The 20,635-nt window shown below is 50.8% G+C and overlaps 1 protein-coding gene across 2 annotated transcripts in view; it reads right to left on the bottom strand.

Annotated features, from left to right (window-relative positions):
• Positions 1–1,573: 1,573 nt before the first annotated feature.
• LOC122170349 (electroneutral sodium bicarbonate exchanger 1-like) overlaps positions 1,574–20,635 on the bottom strand; it is a 19,495-nt gene continuing 433 nt past the window's right edge. Inside the window, exons 2-25 of one of the 2 annotated variants that reach the window (XM_042837108.1) lie at positions 16,104–16,185; positions 14,836–14,970; positions 13,798–13,933; positions 13,566–13,726; positions 12,508–12,660; positions 12,256–12,344; positions 11,979–12,136; positions 11,452–11,539; positions 10,797–10,943; positions 10,628–10,719; positions 9,901–10,075; positions 9,464–9,597; positions 8,428–8,673; positions 8,227–8,332; positions 7,278–7,439; positions 6,454–6,567; positions 5,960–6,121; positions 5,180–5,431; positions 4,385–4,453; positions 3,673–3,846; positions 3,328–3,465; positions 2,815–2,915; positions 2,506–2,617; positions 1,574–2,331 (exon numbers count right to left, since the gene is read on the bottom strand). In XM_042837108.1, the coding sequence (XP_042693042.1) occupies positions 2,530–2,617; positions 2,815–2,915; positions 3,328–3,465; positions 3,673–3,846; positions 4,385–4,453; positions 5,180–5,431; positions 5,960–6,121; positions 6,454–6,567; positions 7,278–7,439; positions 8,227–8,332; positions 8,428–8,673; positions 9,464–9,597; positions 9,901–10,075; positions 10,628–10,719; positions 10,797–10,943; positions 11,452–11,539; positions 11,979–12,136; positions 12,256–12,344; positions 12,508–12,660; positions 13,566–13,726; positions 13,798–13,933; positions 14,836–14,970; positions 16,104–16,185 (3,162 nt within the window). In that variant the 3' untranslated portion in view covers positions 1,574–2,331; positions 2,506–2,529. The remainder of the gene's footprint in view (positions 2,332–2,505; positions 2,618–2,814; positions 2,916–3,327; positions 3,466–3,672; positions 3,847–4,384; positions 4,454–5,179; positions 5,432–5,959; positions 6,122–6,453; positions 6,568–7,277; positions 7,440–8,226; positions 8,333–8,427; positions 8,674–9,463; positions 9,598–9,900; positions 10,076–10,627; positions 10,720–10,796; positions 10,944–11,451; positions 11,540–11,978; positions 12,137–12,255; positions 12,345–12,507; positions 12,661–13,565; positions 13,727–13,797; positions 13,934–14,835; positions 14,971–16,103; positions 16,186–20,635) is intronic. The other variant, XM_042837109.1, reaches the window with a different exon arrangement.

The following is a 20,635-nucleotide window of genomic DNA, read 5'->3' as shown; positions in this document are numbered from 1 at the left end:
GAACCAACACGGCACGTTGCAAGGAAGTAATTTTAATCCCACGCTGATTCCAGGGCTACCTTTGGGATGCTTCCTGCCCCCTACATGGAAATATCAAATCCTTCCCAAATCATGGAATCCTTACAATTGGAAAAGACCTCTAAGATCACCAGCCCCAATCAAGTCTGCTCATACAGAGCAATCCATGGGTTGGTGGTGAGTAAACGAAGCAGCAGCACCAGGAACTGCAGCTGCAATTGCAATAATGGCATTAAGAATTAGAACTCTGCTTCCTTTTAAATAATAACTTAAAAATAAAATGAAGGAGAGAAGACTAGGCCTGCAAACAGGGGAAAAAATCATTTCAGATCCGGATGTTTGTGCATCCTGTGCCAGGGCACTCTGAGGAAGCCTGGTTTGCTTTTAACATAAGGAACCAACAATAGTTGCCTTCATGGCTGGGACTTTTCTGCTCCTTCAATGCCAGCAGTGGGACGCTGAGTGCATGTAGAAAACAATCCCATCCCCTGGCCCCAGTCCCTTCTGGGGCGAACAGGAGTGGAGACCGACTTTCTGCTCATAATCAGAGGCTAATAGACAGAAAGCAGCTGTCCTGCAGACAGAGGGTGAATAATTGCAAGGTCAGAGCTGCACTGCTCTCATGCAATGAGCAAACCCAGGCTTTGCAGCTCTTCCTTCCTCCAACTCAAGTTTATTTTCCCCTGCAAGAAGTAAATCCCTTTCTCTTTCTCTGACAACCACCAGCCACCAAAGCACGGTTTGCAAATCCAAATCAGTGACTTTCTGCCCCGTTTGCTGATGCACCACTGACATCCTTACAGAAGATTATTTTCCCCCATCCATTTATCAGTGTTCTGGGTTTGTCTGAGGCATGGAAAGGTTGAACTGATGGATGGGACAGCAAATGGGATGAGGAGATGGCAGCAGCTCCAAGTGCCTGGAGCCACTTCACACGGGGATGGGGACAGGACAACTGTCCCTTCTGTGTTCCCTTTCCTCCCAGGCTCTGTGGCCACCCAAGGGAGTCTGTCTCAGGGGTGAGACCACAGCCCAATGGCTCCCAAAATGTGAGGAGCACATGGGTACCATCCCTGCTCAACAGCATCTTCCTGCAGGGCAGCAGGGAAAACAAAAAGGAAAAACCTCTTCCTGCTTCCATAGAATCACCGAATGGTTGGGTTGGAAGGGACATTGAAGATAATTCATTTTCCTGATGCTCCATGCTACCTTGAAAGAGAAAAGGCTTTTTGCATGGGGTGGGGGGCAAAGAAAATGAGCAGAGTATTCTTGAGGATGTAAAGCAAGGAAAGCAATGGACGTGGCTGGCTGCTCCCATGACTACGTGGTTTATTCAAAGCAGTGGGTTTTAGGAGTTTCCTTATATCCAACTCACAGCCAGGGACAAGAAGGTGGCATTTCAGCTTTTTAGAATCAAAGCACCACAGAATGGTTTGGGTTGGAAGAGTCCTGAAAAATCATAGAATCTCAGAACGGTTGGCTTGGAAGGGACCTCAAAGATCATGGAATGATAAGATGGTTGGGTTGGAAATGATCTTAAAGGCTATAGAATCATAGGAAGACTGTGTTGAAGGGACCTCAAAGATCATAGAACCAATATCTTTGAACAATCAATGATCATAGAACAATCCGTTGAGTTGTTAAAGATCACTCAATTCCAAGCCCTTCCATGGGCACCTGCTGATTCTGGAGTCAAAGCAAAAAAATGATGGCAAAACTGGAACAAACGCTTCTTCTTTCTCTCTGCACTTCCCACCACAAAGGATATCTCTCCCACACCGATAAGAGATAGAAGGGAAGAGTGAATCCAAGCAGGGACCCCGAACCAAGCCCAAAATCTGGCAGTGACGAAGAAGGAAGTGTAGAATGCGTCAAATATAACAGAAAATTCTTTTGTACATTCAGAGTTTATATTTGGACAGAAAATGGGAAATGAGGGGGGGGGGGGGGGGAGATTAGATATTAAAAAAAAAAACTAGATAGCACTGAATGACCAAGCGGTAGCTGCCCCTCTACCACCACAGACCGCGACAACACACGCACACACACGTACACACGGAGGCTGAGCAACACCGAGCTCCCACTGACAGCGAGGTGCACCTCAGATTGCTGGTCTAGAGATACTGAATGCCTGAAGCACACCAAGGATAACTGGAAAAGTCTTAAATGGCTTTAATGGGAATCCTGCTACTCGGAGGAGAGAACCAGGGAGGGTGCGTGTTTGCTTCCTCCACCCAGCACAGCTGCACCGGCTCATCCCTGAGTCACGTTCTCGCTCCTCTCCTTCAAAGCCAAGATCCCTAAAGAGGACAACTGAGGGGAGAAAAAAGAAAAAGAGGGAAACAGAATCATTAAAGTTGGAAAGGCCTCTAAAATCATCCATCCTCCAATCTCAATTTCCCCAGTACTTGCTGCCTGCTGCTGGGGATGAGCTCTTTGGCGCTGTGGCTTGCAGAGCAGCACGGTCACATTCACCATTACCATTACCTTTTACCTTTTTCCTCCTCGGATTCAGAGTTTTTCTGCATTCATGGTGAGAGCCTTCCACACAGTTGTCTTCGACATTTCATCTGAGATGTTGATCTCAGAAGGGTCGGTCCTGCAATCATAGAACCAATTTTTACAGTTGAAAAGACCTCGTGAATCGTCAAGTCCAACCGCTGACCCATCCCCACCAAGCCCACTCACCGAGTCCCTGAATAGAATCACAGAGCACTGAGGTTGGAAATGACCTATAAGATCATCCAGTCCAACCCCAACCCATCCCACCACACCTGGCATGTGATGGGTCTTTACCTGTCCCTGCTGTTCTGGTTGGGGACACCCACATAGCTTGTCTTCCCCAGGCTCAGCTGGACTGAGTTTGCAGCAGCAGCTTCCATCATTTGCTGAGACTCCTGCAGCAGAAGGGCAGATCAACCTCCTGTCTTTGAGCAAAAACCCCACACAGCCATTGCATGCTGCCCCTCCTGGTCCTCGGCAGCTGTAGCACTGATGGAGCAGGATGAAAACCTTTCGCTCCAAACATTTTGGGGGTTTAAAGACCCATGATGAGCAAATCTTTCCAATAATAATAATGATCAAAATAACAACAATAATAAAACAATTTTATTTTAGAAGGCATTTTAAAGTTGTATGATTGTTCAACAGTTAAGCTTAATGTATGTCTGTTCAAGTGATGATTTAGGGTAAAAAAATGGTTGCCAAAAGCCATTGGAATCTCCTTCTGCTTAGTTCCAGACTCCTCACACCGTTTAATGACTGGCTGTGATAGAAATTTCACAGCACCCAGGTACCCAGTAGCATTACCTCTTCTTCTTTGGCTTCATTTTTGGCATCGTCCAACTTCTTCTTCTTGCTTTCTGGCATGAGGTCATCCAGCCAGCTGAGCTCTCGCTTCGAGAAGCAAAAATCCAGGACTTTCCGGACAAAAACGAGAGCCAAAACCTTCAGAAACAGAAACATAGGATGGTAGGGCTGGAAAGGTCCTTCAAGATTGTAGAACCATAGGATGGTTGGGCTGGAAAAGCCCTTAGAGGTCACAGAACCATGGAATGGTTGGGTTGGAAGGGACCTTAAGGGAAGCCATGGTGAGACCAGAGGCATGACTACACCCCGTTCAATGCTGCAAGCATCTTGTTGAGAGCCACCAACCATCATGGGGAAGACGATGGCCGCACGGGACGCCTTGATGACCCAGAGCAGCACGAGGCAGGTGAGCTGCACCAGGGTGAAGAGGTGCACTTTGCGCAACGGCACGTGCCGCAGGTAGATGAAGTCAGGCTGGTGCTTGGCCGGCATTCCAAACAGCTTCAGGCGGTCAAAGAACTGCAAAACAATGAGGAGATGCCACCGTGGGACTGCAGGGAGTTGCTGGCCTTACTGAGACCTGTAGGAATTTATTAGGGCTCTCACAATAAGCGCTGATCTCTTCCTGTGGGAACATAACCCCGCAGAGCCGTCACCAAACTGCAATTATCCCACGTGATTCTATAATTAACTTTCCTTTGCCTAGTGAATCCTCCAGCAACAACTTCCACGAGAGGGAGACATTTCCTTCCACTTGCATCAAATTCTCCCATCTTCACGTAACAAAGCACTGAGGCCATAACACAGACAGCACCAAACCCACCCAGTCCTCTCAGCCCTGCAGACCCCCTTCCTCTGCCTCTACCACCTCCAAGCAACAATTTGGGCTCCATGACCCTTATGGGTTCCTTCCAATATGATTCTCTATTTTCATCTCTTGCACTTGAAGAGGCTTTTCTCTTTTCTCCCACTACTGGCTGCAAGACCTTTTTTTCCCCTTCTCTCAGTAAGACAAAATATCAGGGAGCAAACATCTGCGTGGTGCAACAGTCCATACCTGGATTCCTCTGAGCGACGATACACCCATGTAGAGAAAGACACCGTACAGCACAGGCATTGGTATAAACTGCAAAGGGAATGCTATTTTAAGTAAAGCCATTGCATTTTCAATCTTATCCTTTCATTCTGCATAAAGTTGCCCAAAGCCTTCCAGTTCCCACAGGGCTGGAGATGCGTTGAATTTTATCCACTGAACATTTTGTGCATGCATGTGAGAAGCGCTCTGCTTTAGGCAGAACTTCTGAGCGACTTTTTCATCAGAACAATCCAATTTTCCAGAAAGATTGCAGGAAAATAGGTGATTTCACCCATGCTACCATATGCTGCGCTCTGTGATGGCAGGAAAACAGCTCTGCATGTTCCTGTGGCAACATGCAGAGGTGGCGTGCCTGCCTTCAGCCTGGAGATTAAATGACTTTGTGGGAGGAATGTGCACGAGAAGATTGCAGCACATTTAGCCACCAGGAACGGCAGCTCTGAGCACAGTGCAACCTGTCCTCTTACTGCCTGATGGAAAGAGAGTGGATGTAGTGGTCTGAATGCATGAGGCTGTAGCCCATAAACACAGGCAGGTCCAAAAGACAATCAAAAAATGATGTGGCTTGGTGCTCTCAAGTATGCCCAACTGAAGGGTTGGGAAGTGCAAGTGGGGCCAGTTGCTATTATGGGTCACACTTCAAGGTCTGGGATCACCTCCTGTGCCCCTCGGACCTGGAGAGGGGACTAGAGACTACTTTCGTGCCATCTCCAAAAAATCCTCCAGGCTGTTGGGTGCTTTGCATTTTCCTCCTACCTTTAACACAGCAGTCAAGAAGACGGAGCAGCCCATGAGCACAAAGATCATCAGTCCCGTGACCCTCTGCTCTCGTATCCCCAAAAATCTGGGTTGTTCTCCAGGAGCGGAGCAGTCTGACTCCAGTTTGAGGCTGTTCACGTGGGTAATGGAGAGGACGGTCGCGGCCACAAACCAGGGCAGCCCCATCACTGAGCACACCCCGAGCATCACAGCCACCATGAAGAGGTCCAGGTGGTACCCACATCCTTTCTGCAGAACGAGAAACAGAGCATCCCACAGCAGAAGAGCAATGAGCCAAACTCGCAGCTTGCTCGAGCTCGAGTCAACTCTTTGCAAATCTAAAATAATTGGAAACAACTACAGATACGCTCAGATTTGCACAAGTTCTCCCTGTGAAAATCTGTCCAGAGTTCAGACAAAGCAGACTCTAGGGTGGGTTTTTTTTCAGTACAGCTCCTAACTCTTCAAAAAACATTGATTTTTTTCCCATCCTTGCAGCACACTCCCACCACTCACAAGTGAGACGTGACTGGCAGGTTCCTGGCACTGTGTTAAAACGATTCATTCCTCTAAATTTTAAAACAAAAACACTCCTCCTTATTGTTACAAGGTTAATTTGCTGCCTCTGAAAGGTTTCCTGTACAAACTGCCTTCTTGTTTGCTCCCTGTGACATCATTAGTGCAGAGGAGCATCCTGCCAAGCAGAGCTGTTTGCCCCAGGCAAATGTGTTTGCATTTTTAGGGTTGGGGTTGGATTCTCCTCTCGCAACCACTTACCTTCAGCCTGTGCTCCTTCCTGTTCACAATGACAGCGGTGATCTGCTGGTCCATGAATATCAGGATGGTGCAGAGCAGAGCTGGGATGAGTGCAGCCAACACTGTCCACCATGGGTTGGGTCCTATGGGGTTCATGAGCCACCCACGGTCATCCCTGGTGGGCTGGGACAAAGCACCAGCATTAGTGTCACCCGCCAGCTTGGATTTCCCCTCCATCTCCACTTTGAAGCATTCTCAGTGCTTTGCATCACTCTCTGCTAAGGGTTTCAGCAGCACTCTTTGCAAGCACCCATAGATATTTCTCCTGTCCATATCAAGTTTTAGGGTTGTTTTCTCATTTCCAGAGAGAAGTGATGCATTGGAAGGTGGAAGAAAGTCACACCACCAGCACTTCCCTCAGGCTCTGCCCTGTCCAGCCCCATTATCACCAGGTTGATGTCCCCAGCAGCACAGTCACGGGGTGAAGCCAACCCTGTGCCAAAGCTCCCCATTACCTTGAACATATGGGGGACGTGGAGCTTTGGTGATGGGATCCCAATGAGGAAGTCAATGACCACCATGACGACGATGGTGAGGAAAACAGCAAAGTCACTTATCGTAGATCGGACCTATGGGGGCAAGAAATTGATGCTGAAAGAAAGGGTCATGGCAAACACAGGAGCAGCACGAGATGAAAAAGCTTTGGGATGCAAACAACATGAAGGCTGATTAACAAAACCCCACCACTCTGAGGACGTGAGCTGAATCCCTTGGTTAGAAGCTGCTGCTGTGTTTGTCCCTGTGAGATCTGGTGTCAGATAGAAAAGAAAATAGCTTAATTAAGGGGAAAGGGATGTTTAATTCTTTTTATTTAAATCATTATTAAATATTTGGAAATAAACATTTGTCACTACAGCCACTCTCACTGCTGAAATGGGAATAAGGCACTGAGGTACATTTGTTCCCTATAGAGAAGAAATATCTCTTCTTCTATGGCAGCTCCTCATATGAACCAACCTTCCTCTAGAGTACACAATGGTGAGGGGAAAAAAAATAACTTTGGAGGATCTGATTTTCATAGGATCATGTCATCATTTTACATTGCACTGGGACAGGCCTTCAGGCAGGTAGGAAATGCAGAGATCACTGAGCTCACAGAAATGGTAAGGAAACAGCTGATGGGGATCCCATCCAAACCAATGGAGATCCCATCCAAGCCAACAGAGATCATGGCCTTCATGGCTCTTCCATCAGCAGTTCTTGACCCAGTGGTGGCAAATGCTCCAATATTTGAGGCAATGAGTGTGGGGCCTTCTGCTGGCCCCCACCTTCTACCTACTCTCGTTGGGAAGTAGCGGCTGGTTTTAAACATCTTCAGTGAACTCGAGAGGACAAAGGTGGAGAAGAAGAGGATGCAGGACCAGAAGAGGACATTGGGTGTGTAGGGGCCATCGTGTCCACAGGCAGGTCCATGAAATTCTCCATGCAAATGTCGACATTCCTGGAGAAACAGAGCATGAGGACACAAAAGAGGTACATGTGCTCAAAGGAAATGTTGGGTAACTGGGGCAGGGTTGGGGGCCTGGTCCGAGATCCGTGACCTTGTGCCTGCTGCTGGCAGGGGAGATTTATATCTGAGGAGCAGCGGGAGCTTAACGAGTGACACATCAACAAAGGGGAGAGGGAGAAATGGGCTGTGATGGGGCACAGAGTCATGGCACGTTCTCCATTTGGACTGCATGCAGCCATGGCTGAAGGCACCACAGGGGGATGAGACGCCCAGAGGGGATTCTTGGGGGCAGAGTAAAGGGAAAAAAGGGAAGGAGGGAGGTGATCACCATGGTAGGAAAGGAGAGACAAAGCACCATCTCCCAGGGCTCATCCCTGGGACACATCAGACAGGCAGATGTGTGCACGCTCAGATATGCAGATATGTGCACGCTCGGACACTAAGCCTTATGCATGTAGGTGCAGACAGCGCTGAATAAGAACTAGCCCTGGAGTTGCTGAGGACTAATTAAAGAACCAATTACCACCTTCAGGCATGAACCTCCAACCCTCCAGTGCTCACACCACCACCAACCTCACTCCCAGCCAGAAATACTGCCCTGCAGCATGCCTGGGGGTGACAGGCATCACCACTAGAGCTAAGAATATGGTGCACTCCTTCCCAAGACCGCAGGTGGGCACCACACACACCGCACCACAGCAGTGATTTTTCACGTCAGTTTGAAGCACAGCATCACCCGAAGGGCTTTGGCACCGCCTTGACACCAACGGGCACTTACAGATACGGTGAGGTTTTCCCAGGCGATGGCTGCAGGGTTGACCTCATTGCTCTGCCAAAAGTGCAGCGTTTCATTGGTGGGATGGGTGGGAGCTGCACACTTACAGCTGGGAGGAGAGAACCAAGGGGAAGGGAAGGAGGAGCAACGTTGGCGCAGCCCTAAGGTGCTGCCAGTGGGGTGTTTTAGGGGAAAAAAACCCACTAGTAGAGGGTGAGGAAGTCAAGCTGGCTGTGCATGTGCACCGGGTAGGTCTCTCCCAGGCAGATGAGCTTCTCCAGAGCCTCGTAGATGAAGATGATGCAAATGAGGGCGGCGAAGGCTTCCTCGGTGAAGCGGGTGATGTAGCACACCAGGCAGCTGGCATCCGTGGCCACCAGCACCATGCAGAGGAAGGCAGTCCACAGCCCGATGCACGTCCGCAGGGACAGGTAGGAGAGCGCGTAGTCCCTGAGATGGGAGGGAAAGCGAATGGGTTTTCCCTCAGGGAAAACCCAGAGAGATGTAGGAACGTGCCAAGGAATGTGGTTTGCCTGTACCACAGACAGCCACGGGGCTGCAGGGCCCATGGGTGGAGAGGCCAATGAGGTAATTAGCATTATTTAACAGTGATGCGGTGTCAGTATCTCAGAGGCTAACTGAGGTCAGGTCTTTGTAGGGGAGCACATTGTATTCGCCCATCACCTTATGCCAACATCAAAACCCTCTGGTTGGGCATCCAGCACCAGCTGCCTGAATGGTGTGGGTGATTAATTGCAGCAAGGGTGGCTAATCACTGTCATCACAGCCATCACGGCAATGGCTGTCACAGAAAGTATGCATTTGGCATGAAAAGCTCCTGCTTCTTCAACAAAATCATCAAATCTCAAAATATTTCACCAGAAGGGAAAATTGTTTGGCTGTTTGGGTGAAATGTATTTCTGCCTTTGGAAAAAAAAGCTTGCTTCTGTGGCTGAGAGCAAAGCAAATCTTCCTTCATGCTCTCAAAACAGTGATTTGTCTCCTCTCACTCATGCGTCCCATCTTGGACATCTCCATACATGTGATTTCTCCTCATCCTGTTTTGCCTCAACCCCACAAACTCTGCACAAACCCTTGCATCCTGGAGGTAGGAACATGCAATGCACTCGGCGCATGCCACAGTAGCCAGCTCTGATCATCTCCAATCTTACAGCTACCATTAAGAAAAATAACAGAAAAAAATCTCAGCCTTCAGAAGGCTCCGTGCAGCCAATCTTACTTGCAAAACTTGTAGAGGATCTTCTCGAACACGAGGACAGGGCCGGTGCTGCCAAGGATGGTGAGAGGTTGGCCAGCAAAGAGGGAATAGACAACGCCAGTCATGGATGCGCCCAGCAGCGACTCCATGGCGCTCTGCCCGGGGAAGAGAAGAGCAATTAAATCACGTGGGTAAAGCATTCGTGGATGAAAAAAAAGTGAAAAAAAAATGTGAGAAAAGCATTATTGTAGGAAAAATAAAAAAGAAAGTAAATTTGCAATTGAAAATAGAGATATAGAAAGAGTAAATAGAAACATGGCGTCATTTAGGTTGGAAAAGACTTAGGTCATCAAGCCCAACTGCCAACCCAGCAAGTCCCATCATGCCGTGTCCCATTGTGTCATGGCCATGCACACCTCCCCATCACCCCACACTCCTCCCCATCACCCCACACTCACTATGTGGCCATCGGTCGCCTCCCCCAGCAGCCCCCCGAAGGTGATGACAGGGGACATGCAGGCACAGTAGAGGAAGAGGAAGGATGCCAGGCACTGCAGACTCAGCGCATCCCGAAAGTCACTCCAGAACCACGGTGCTTTCCGCTTCACGTCCAGGATCAAACCTCCAAAGAGTCTGGAGGAGGAACAAGAAAATAGATAGGGCAGGCAGAACGGAGAATTTTGTGCAACTATGGGCATAGAGCAGCTTCCATAGCTAAAAAGCAGCGTCCCTCTCCCATTTTACACACACCAAAAAAACCCTCCAACAATGAAGAGGAGCTACCCTGAGACCCCATCGTAGAACCACATAGAACCATAAAACCACAATATGGCTTGGTTTGGAAGGGAGCTCAAAGATCACAGAACCAGAGAATGGTTGGGTTGGAAGAGTCCTTTGAGATCGTAGAACCACAGGGTGGTTAGGTTGGAAGGGTCCTTCAAGATCACAGAACCATAGGATGGTTGAGTTGTAAGGGTTCTCAAAGCCCCTCCAGCTTCACCACCTGCCCTGGGTTGGTCCCACTCCTCCATCAGCTGTCCAGAGCCCCATCTATATCCTTGAGCATCTCCAGGGATGGGGCACCCACACTTCTATCGGCAGAAGTAGTTTCACTGCCCTCTGGCTAAAGTATTTCCACCCCAAATCTCCCCTTTTTTTTCTAAATAAGAATATTGAACCTCCCACCTTCCCGTCCGCTCCAGTTCAGGGCCGCTATGTTTTTCAGGCTTTCTGTGAGAAGCATTGTCATCCAGAGCTCCGGGCACCTTCCTTTTTTTCTGTACAAACAGAGAGATGGATTTACTCCCAAGTCTCCCACCCACCCCCTCACACCTCCCTCCACAGCAGCACCCACCTGAGAAGGGACGTTTTTGGGGGGCTCGATGCGGATCGATGGGTCCCACTCTCCTGGTGGCAGAACTGTGACCTGATCCAGGAACTCATCGATGCCAGCCACCAGGTCAGCCCGGTTCTTGGCTTTGTAGGCAACGTCATGAAAAACCTGCAGGTAGGGGACAACTGGTGAGGGGACAATGCAGCACTGTTTTCCTAACCAGCGCAATAAACTCCCAGATAAACGCGGAAGAGTTTTCCCCCAAGTTTCCCCAAAAGGAAAAATTTGTGCATCGTGGGATTTGGGGTCATTTCCTCCCATCCTTCAGTCATCTTAAAGAGGTTTCGCATGTTGGGGATTCTGGAGAGCAGGATGAGGTGCAGGATTGCAACCAGGATGGGAATGTGGGCTCTGGGACAGAATCATAGAGTAATTAAGATTAGAAAAGAGCACTACAGTCATCCAGTCTAATTGTCAACTCATCTCCACCATGCCCTCCATACGGGGCGATGCAGACCCCCGGTGTTGGCTTTAGGTGCAAAATTTGGGAGCTTTCAGGTCTCCAGATCTGCTTCCTTGCTACAGTGGAGATGATCCGAAATCCTCACTGCAGTGGAGATGGGGAGAGAGGAAGAAAGCCAAAAACAACCCTGGGATCTGAATTATCTCATCACACCTCATCCGTCATGAGCGTGGCCATGGACCTGCCGATCTCGTGGTACTGATGGGCTTTTCCTTCTGGTCCCAACAACACAAACAGAAACCTGAGTGAGGAAAACAAAACAAGAGAGAAGAACAGGTCCTTGCTTAGGGAGCACCCAAAGAAATCCCAGCAGCTTCCAGTCCAGAGCACAGCCTGAGACTGGGCACACAGGTGATGGATTTTAAACTCCTCAAAACCCATCACCTTTGCCAACTGACCATTCAAGCTGACTTTCATTAAAGTTGGGCAGTTTTTAACTTTTGGGTTGATGTTCATTACAATTGGCCAGTGCATTTTATAATTTTGGGGTTGATGTTCACTGCCATCGACCAGTGCCCTTAGAAACCACAGCAGGGAAGGGAGAAACGAAGGTGGAGAATGAGAGATGGGGGGAATGTGCTTGCAGACTCGCTCCTGCTGGCCTCATTCTCTCAGGATGAATTTAGATGTTGGTTTTTGTTGTTATTTTTAAAGAAGAACCTTGTGCTTCTCCTTCTGACCTGGTTGGGATGGGGACTTCTGTCATGCCCGAGAGGAGGACAGCCGGGGTGAGGCGGGCGAAGGCCATGATGGGCTGCTGAAGGAAATCCAGCTCTCCCACCAGCACGTTTGCTGCTTCAGCCCCAGTGGGAATTTTCTTCATGAAGTGCAGCTCTGCCTGTGCACATCAAACGAAGGGCTTTTCAGGCTCTTACCCCAAAGTGGAAGCCCACAGCACTCTGCTGTAGACGCATTTGCAAGAGCAAAACCAGCCCTAAGAAAGCTACAGGATCTCACCTTACTTAAATCCATGGGGCTGGTGTCATGGTTTACCCCATTTTTAGCTTCTATAGTGGTGGGAGGAGGATGGGGGATGAGCGTTTGGGCTAGGAGGAGAAAGAAAGACTCAGAAAGACAGACAAGGAGCAACTGGGACATAAATCCTCGTGCAGGGCAAGTCCAATGGGGCCAGATCCCACAAGAGCCTTCACCTGGTGCCAAACCCTACAGGAACCTTCACCCAGTGCCTGGCCCTATAGGACCCTTCACCTGGCTTGTCAGCGAAGGAGAGGACGATGGGGAGGAGGTTGTTTCTCTTCTTCTCGTTCTGGTGGTGGTGCTTTTTGAGAAGGACCTCACGGACCTTCTCCCGCATGCTCTCATCAAACTCACTGGAGTGGTTCTGCTGGTCCAGGATCATATCTGAGGGTGGGAAAGGGATGTGAGAGGAGAACCCCTGCAGAACCCAAGAGGGATGCAGCACAGCTCAGCACGGGCACAGCTTTACTCCATGAGGTATTTTTAATGCAACTGAGCTTTTGCAACAAAAGCAAGAATTTTCTTTTGCTAAAAAACAGCATCAAAGTGCTTATTCATTGCTCAACTGTGGTAATTATTTCTCCTTCTAAATCATGCAATTTCCTCGCCTGGTCTGGTCTTTCAGCGTTGCTCCACGTATCCAACCAAATTAAAAGCAACCCAAAGCACAGACCTTCCCTGAGTTCCCTCCACCAAATGACTGCAATTTGCTGAGAAATGTGCTGAGAATGGCTGTGACTCCCCTGCCTCCTGAAAGGGCTGAATGGGGACCACCAGTCAACCATCATTTCTCCAAAGCTGCTTTTCCAATTAACTCCCATTATCTTCCTCCTCCCCTCACCCCGAAACACACTGCCTGGTCATCTTCCAGATAAACTCTGCCTTCAAAGCTCCCAAGTCCTCAGTGTTAAGGCAAAAGGGAAAAAAAAGAACATGAGGAAATAGCTGGTAATAACTAATTTATTTAACGAGGCTCAGCCCTTATGCAGACTGTGTTCATTTCTAAGAGGTTCAGCTCTATGCAAAGCTCCATGCTTCCATGAGCAGACTGCTGAGCCCTGATCGCAAACGCCTGCTTTGGATGGAAAACATTCTCCAAGTTGTTTCTCCAGACCCAGAAATGGCTCTCAGAAGGGTCCCACGTTGCAAGAAAACGCTCAGCCTTCCGCCAGGCCAAAGCAAAGCCCAACAAACCTTTGAGACACAAAACTGCAACTGGATTTCTGAAGGATGGGATGCCTGGGGGTAAGGTTTGCAGTGCATGGTCCCACCCCGACACCGAGCGGTACCTGCGATCTCCTCGGTGCTGTTGGCACACATATCCAGCAGCACTGTGCCTTTGATGATGCAGTTCCTCAGCTCAAAGAGGCTGTGCAAGGAGAGTGTGGCCACGTAGGGTTTGCTCCAGCGCTCGCCGCCGTCTTCCACGTCCTCCTCGAATTTCAGCCACCTGCAGGCACCGCTCGGGGTCAGCCCCACGGCACTGCGGACAGCCCTGATGCAGGAGGAGCTGCCATTTACCTCGCTGTCTCCTTCCACTCTGTGCCCTCGCCTTCTTTCACGCGGATCTCATCCAGTTCGGTGAACAGATCATGAGGGACGTGCTGCTCGTCCTCCTCGGTGCTGAGGATGAACTGCACCCGCTGGGATGGCGTGTCTATGGGAGAAGCACAGAGCCAAACGCCCCATGGTGGGGCCAGGTCAACCATAAGATCACCAAGTGCAACCATCAGTCCATCCCCACCGTGCCCCCTAACCACATCCCTAACAGAATGAACAGAATCATAGAATCATACGAACAGAATCCCTATGAACAGAATCATAGAATCACAGAACCATTAAAGTTGAAAGAGAACTCTGAGATCACCCAGTCTGACCCCAACCCGTCCCACCATGCCCACTGACCGCGTCTCCAGGTGTCACACCTCCATGGTTCTTGAACACCTCTGGGGATGGTGAATCTGCTTCCCTGGGCCACCAGCCTGTGCCACTGCATCACCACTCCTTTGGAAAATAAATTTTTCCCCCCTCCAATCCCTCCCAGTCTCCTCCAATCTATTCTACATCCTCCAATAAATGTGACTTTCCCACATGAAGACAGACTCCCTAAGATGAGCCTATGTGTTTAATTGTCTGGAAAAAAAAATATCCCAAGAAGAGTTTGCAAACAGAGGCTCTTGCTCTCAATAATGCAATTTTCCCCCAAAACAGCAGCTGGCCGGGCATCAAATCAGCACGAGAATCATAGAATCATAAAGGTTGGAAAAGGCATCTATAAGATCACCAAATCCAACCACCCCCCACCACGCTCAATCAATACAGGAATCACAGAATCATGACGGTTGGAGAAGACCTCCAGCATCACCGAATCCAACCATCAACCCATCCCCTCCATGCCCAGTAACATCCCTAACTCCCACAGCTCCCCAACTCCAGCTCTGCAAATAGAGACCCTTGCTCAGTAATGCAGTTTTGACCCCAAATAGCAGCTATAGCCCTCGAGGCCGCCCCACAGAGCCAGACCCCCCAGCCTTAAGGCTCCTCATCCCCAGGACTCACAGTGATAGCCCTGCTCTTCGGGGGCTGCCTCCTTCGCCCGTTCGCGCTTCCGATGCTTCTGGCTGCGGGGCCGGTGGTGCCGATGGCTCTGCCTCACCAGGGGCATCTGCACACCCACATACAGGGTCCGGTGTCCTGTGGGAGAGCAGCACCGTGACACAGTGGGCTTATTTTTACTTGAGTTTTGCTACAACACAACAACAAAAAGCCATGGCTCCCGGTTCTTTAAAAGTAACACCAGAGGGTTGAATCTCTTCTTCAACTCAAGCTTTGCCTGGACAAAGCTCAGAGTTGTTCATTACAAAATGGGATTATCCTTAAAATAAAGACAAGGTGGTGAAATGATCAGGTCACCCTCCTGATACTGAGCTAAAGAACAAGAGGAAAACAAAGAATTGAAGCCCTGTCTGCAATTCTCATCCAGTCAGGAGCAGCCTCATTGAGAAAGGGAGCTGTGATAATGGAAGAAAAGGAGGTTATCAGAGGCAGTCAGCATGGGTTCACTGAGGGAAAATCATTCTCAACCTGGGGAGGAATAAGGGCAGGTTGGGGGCTGAGCTGCTGGAAGAGAGCTCTGCAGAGAAGGACCTGGGGGTCCCGGTGGCCAACAAGGTGACCATGAGCCAGCAGCATGCCCAAGACGGTCAATGGTGGCCAACAGGTTGACCAAGAGTTGACCAAGGGTCGATCAACAGAGTGACCGTGAGCCAGCAGTGTGCCTTGTTGGCCAAAGGTTCCCTGTGGGGCACTGCACAGAGCACAGCCAGCAGGGCAGGGAGGTGCTTCCCGCTGTGCTCTGCACTGGGGAGAAGCCATTTGGAGCACTGGGCTCCCAGTTCACGGCAGACAGGGAACTGCTGGAATGAGCAACGTGGAGGGTGCAGAGCTACTGGGGGCCTGGAGTCCCTCCTGGTGGGGACAGGCTGAGAGGGGCTGCTCACCTGGGGGACAAAAGGGAAGTGGGGTCCTGAGCAGTGCAGATCAACATCTAAAGGAGGAACCCAGAAGGATGGGGCTGGGATCTGCTTGGTGCTGCCCAGAGCCAGGACAAGGGCATGGAGCCCATAGAGTTCTGTCTGAGCAGGAGGAACCCAAAGGTTCTCTCCAGCTCTACTGTTCTGGGATTCACCCTGCCCTCCTCCATTAAATAAAATAATAAAATGAAAATTGTAAGGGAGCGTGTTTCTTGGTTAACAGGCACAGCAGGTTCTGCTATTGCCTAACGGAATCATCAAGGTGGGAAAAGATCATCCAGTCCAACCTCTCACCTTCCAGCTCTTCCTTCTCATAGTGGATATTGACAACGTTGCTTGTTCCTCCTTGGTCAACCACTGCCTCTTCATCGGGTCCCTGCTGGGCAAGGAGCAGGATTACATTTTATTCTTGTGTTTTTGTAGAAATTGAGGCTGCCAGTATTTATTGCAGGAGGGGAGGGTAGCGTGTGTTAGATGCCCTCAAAGACAAAACCCGTACTTCTTTGCTTTTGCAGCTTTCTTGAACAAACAGAGGCTGTGGATGCCCCGTCCATCCCTGGAGGTGTTCAAGGCCAGGTTGGATGGAGCCCTGAGCAGCCTGGTTTAGTATCAAATGTGGAGGTTGGCAGCCCTGCCTGCGTCAGGGGGGTTGGAGCTGGATGATCCTTGAGGTCCCTTCAACCCAAACCATTTTCTGATTCTATGAAATAAATAGATTTCAAGCCGGGGGGGCGGGGGGGGGGGGGGGGGGGGGTGGAATGCGCTTTTCCATTCCTGAAGATGCAGTGCAGCTGTGCGGGATGGAGATCCCTGCAGGGCTCGCTAGGTGGCACTTGGCCACAGGACACGGCCGCCACCAACTCCAAAAGCAGAGACCTACAAGGGCAGCTCCATCTCCAGCACGGTGGGAGCACGGTCAGCCCTGATTGCCTTCCATGGAAAACGTGATTTTTCCCCTTGCAAAAGAGCCGATGCATTCCTGGGCTGAGATACCATTGCTGCATCAGGAGAGCATTTGTGCATCACAAGCCGAAAATCTATTCCTCCATTCGCATCCACTCAGGGACAGGAATTCACCCACAACGTCCGCAGCGCTTTCACCAACACAAAGAGAAACTGCGACCTCCAAATGAGCACCGTTGTGTTTCCACTGGTTTCCAAATTATTCCTCTGTGAAGGGGGATGACAAAGGGCTGGAAGCTGTGAATTCCCATTCACCGTACCTGACATCGCAGCCACCAGAAGATTGTGGGCTGTTCCAACAGACGATAATGGTGCACTTTCTGTTGGAGATTTGCAGCTGAAATTGATGCTGCAGAGGTGCTCAGGAGGATGCTCACCCCCCGATCTGTGGTTATGTGTTGGGAAGGGGAATGGGGGTCTCTCCACACCGCTGCTCTCCAGACTGATGTGTTGGACAGCAGGGCTGCTCTTGGGGTTGACCTGATGCTCCCATGGCCAAAGCAGCGCTCATGGCTCCCTTATTTGCTCACCTTCAGCCCATTTTAGCAGCAAATTCAGCTCCCCCAGCCCAGATTTGTACAAAACAACCTCAGAAAAAGCACGGGATGAAAGCATAGAACAAAATCACTGCCAACTTGCAAGCTTGGGTGTGTTCAGTGGGTATCACCAATCAGCTCCACCCTGCCCACCACAAACCATTTCCCCAGAGCACCACCTCTGGGTGCTGTGCAGGGAGCTCTGGCCATGCTACCTGCAGCTTCTCCACAAGAGTTATCTTGCAGCTGCTCTCTGGCCCAGCTCCACGTTGGACATCACCTTTGAGGGCAGGTGGAGCCTCTGGGTCCTGCATTTAGCCAGGCTCCTCCGGGACATCCGAGTGGATCCTGCACCCCCTCCCCCCAGCAGAGCTGCCCCCACCAGGAGGAACCCAGTGACACCCCCAGTCCCAACAAACACGGGTGGGTTTTCTGGAACCAGAATTCATGGGGCACGGCCAATGAGGTTAAATAAAGACACGCACTCCAAAACTGGGAGATGCTCACCAACATGGTGTCCCCACCAATGTGATGGTCCCATCAAAATGAAGGTCTCATGAACGTGATGGCCCCATCAACGTGATGATCCCATCAATACAATGGTCTCACCAACTATGTCCCCACAAAAATGGTGGTCCCACCAACACCACGTCACCACCAGCATGACGGTCCCATCAAAATGATGCTGCCATGAACATGATGCCCCCACCAGTACGATGGCCCCACCAAAATGATGCTCCCACCAACATGATGCTCCCATCACCAACACAATGTCCCCACCAACACGAAGTCCCCACCAACCCTTCCACCAGCCAGTGCCCTCCAAGCCCTGGGGCTGCTCCAAAATCCCGATCCCCACATCCCACAGGAACTGAGGTCATGGCCAAAATACTGCTGGAGTTCCATCGGGATGAGGGATTTGGTTGAGCCAAGGGCAGCGGTGCCCAAAGTGCTCCAGGCTGGAGCCCATCTGTTAACGGGGCTGAAAAATGGAGTGGCTGAAGGTCGTTTGGGCATTTAAAATCTGAGCTGCTGACGTGCGAACTGTCGGGAAAACCAATATTATGGGATGGCACTGGGTTTTGTGGCAATTTCCTGTGCAAACTGCAGGAAGGTCTCACTTTGGCACGACTTCCATTAGCCCCTTATTAGTCAAACTGAGCCCTAACACGGGACTGAAGTTGGTGAAGGATTAAAAAAGCTTCTTCCAAATTTTCAAAGCAAGGCAACCTATTTCTAACCAGCAGAACCTCCTCCCAGGTTGAGGATGCAGCAAAGCAGAGCCCCGTGCAAAGGTTTCTCATTTCCATCCCCTGCAGCTTTGCACCCCACATTGGTGAAACCACTGCCCACAACCCTCGTGGGACACAAGAACATGGGATCCCTCCGGGTGACCACCTCCTCTCTTCCCCAGCTCTCCACTGCCCTGCCTTACGTCCCGCTCTGAGCTCATCCCTCTGTGCTGCACATTTCCCTCCTGCTATCCGCTCAGGACGGAGGTGAAGTGCTGGCCCTGAAAGGTGAGGCAGCTGTAAGACAACACGGCGAGGGAAGCCGACACCGAGCTCTGCCCAACACAAATCCCATGGGGATCCAAGCTCCAATCCTGCTGCTTTTGTATTATTCAAGCATTCGGTGCAACTACAGAAAATGGGGGAAACCTCCTTATGCCAAACCCACAGTCTGACTGGGGTCTGAGCAGCCCATCCCTGTTTGAAGCATCGTGTAATGGTGCCAGCAGAGTAAACGGCCCTGAGAAAACACTCTGTCCCTTAAGGCACTGACCCTCAGTGTTTATTTCTCTGGGGAAATGGGAAGATCTCATGGTTTCATAGAAAACACCCAATTGTCACAATATGGGAAAGGGGACTCTGAGTTTTGAGGGTTTGTTTGTAGCTCTGGAGCAGCAGCAGATATTCCACGTTGCTGTTTGCTGAGCAAAAACTTCTCTTTTATTTTCATGTTGCAGTAGGGATTTATGGGTGCCCTGCCTCAGTTTCCCTGCCTCAGTTTCCCTGCCTCATTGCAGCTTTTCCAGTTAAGAAAGCACTTTGTGAGCCCCATCCCCACTGTCCCACCCCACACAAGCAGAGCTGCAGAGATGGGAGCACGGGGTCTGTGAGGGTCCCTGAGCCAATGGGAGGGGATTAATTGCACCCAAATGGAATTAATAAGTCTGATCTTGGGGTTCTTATGGGATGAGGACAGCTGCCTGCATGGAGCCAATCTGGGAAGGAGGCAGAGGGGCTCTGAGAGCAGTCCCTGCTCCATCCCCATCCCTACATCTTTATCTCCCCCCATTTCAGGGAAGGTGAATTCATTCCCATACCCACATCTGGCACTGAAGGCAGCTGCTCCAGATATGAGGGGGGACCCCAGGCTGCTGTGGGGTCCCTTGGGTGCATGGGTTCCCATAGAGGCTGCAGGATCCCATGGGTGCATGTAATCCCATGTGGGGTCCAGGGTGTCAGGGGGTGCAAGATCCCATGGGGTTTGTGGAGTCCCATGAGGGACATGGGGACCAATGGATGCATGTGGTCCCATGGAGGGTGCAGAGGGTCAGAGGAGGTGCAGGATCCTACAAAGGTAGCAGGGTCCAATGGACATCTGGGGTCTCACTGGGGGTTCATGGAGTCCCATGGAGGGTGCATAGGGTCCCATGAGGGGTGCTTGGTGTCCAGAGAGGGATCCATAGGGTCCTGTGAGGGATGTAGGAGGTCCTATGGGGTGCAGGATCCCACAGAGGGTGCAGGATGCAATGGAGGCATGCTGTCCAGTGAGGGGTGCAGGCTTCCCTGGGGTGCAGGGTCGAATGAATGGGATTCTATGGGGTCAATTGGGTTTGATGTGTTGTATGGAGTCCCATGGGAGGTGCCAGGTCCCATGGGGTGCTGGGTCCCATGAATGCTCAATAGATGGGTGCAACGGGGCCAGGAGGTGCTCCCTGGGGACAGCCCAGATAAGATGATGCTAAAACGGGGGGGAAGGTGGGGGGACCTCCCTGCTGCTCCCTGCTGCACCCAACCCCTCCCGGGACTGCGTGTTGTGGGGCTTTTGTCCCCGCTCCAATGGGCTGTGGCCACACAAAGGGGATGCGTCCAGGTGTGGAGGGGACGGGGGGGGGGGTGGGGGGGGGGGGGCAGGGAGGTGCCACCAGCCAGAGACACCTCCCCCCCATACGCCCTCTGTGCCCCTCCCAGGCAGGCGCCTTTCACCTCTCTTTGCATCCACCTTGTGCATCCCCCCGTGCCCCCCTACCTCCGCCCTTCGGCCTTACATCTGCCTCCTCTCTGCACCCCCATTTCAGAGCCTGCACCCCCCCCCCCC

Source organism: Centrocercus urophasianus, unplaced genomic scaffold (genome assembly GCF_019232065.1).
Source record: "Centrocercus urophasianus isolate 14NV4802_14NV808 unplaced genomic scaffold, USGS_Curo_1.0 seq_67, whole genome shotgun sequence".
NCBI classification, from domain to species: domain Eukaryota; kingdom Metazoa; phylum Chordata; class Aves; order Galliformes; family Phasianidae; genus Centrocercus; species Centrocercus urophasianus.
Note: the sequence above shows the minus strand (reverse complement) of the source record. Positions and strands in the feature narration are given on the sequence as shown.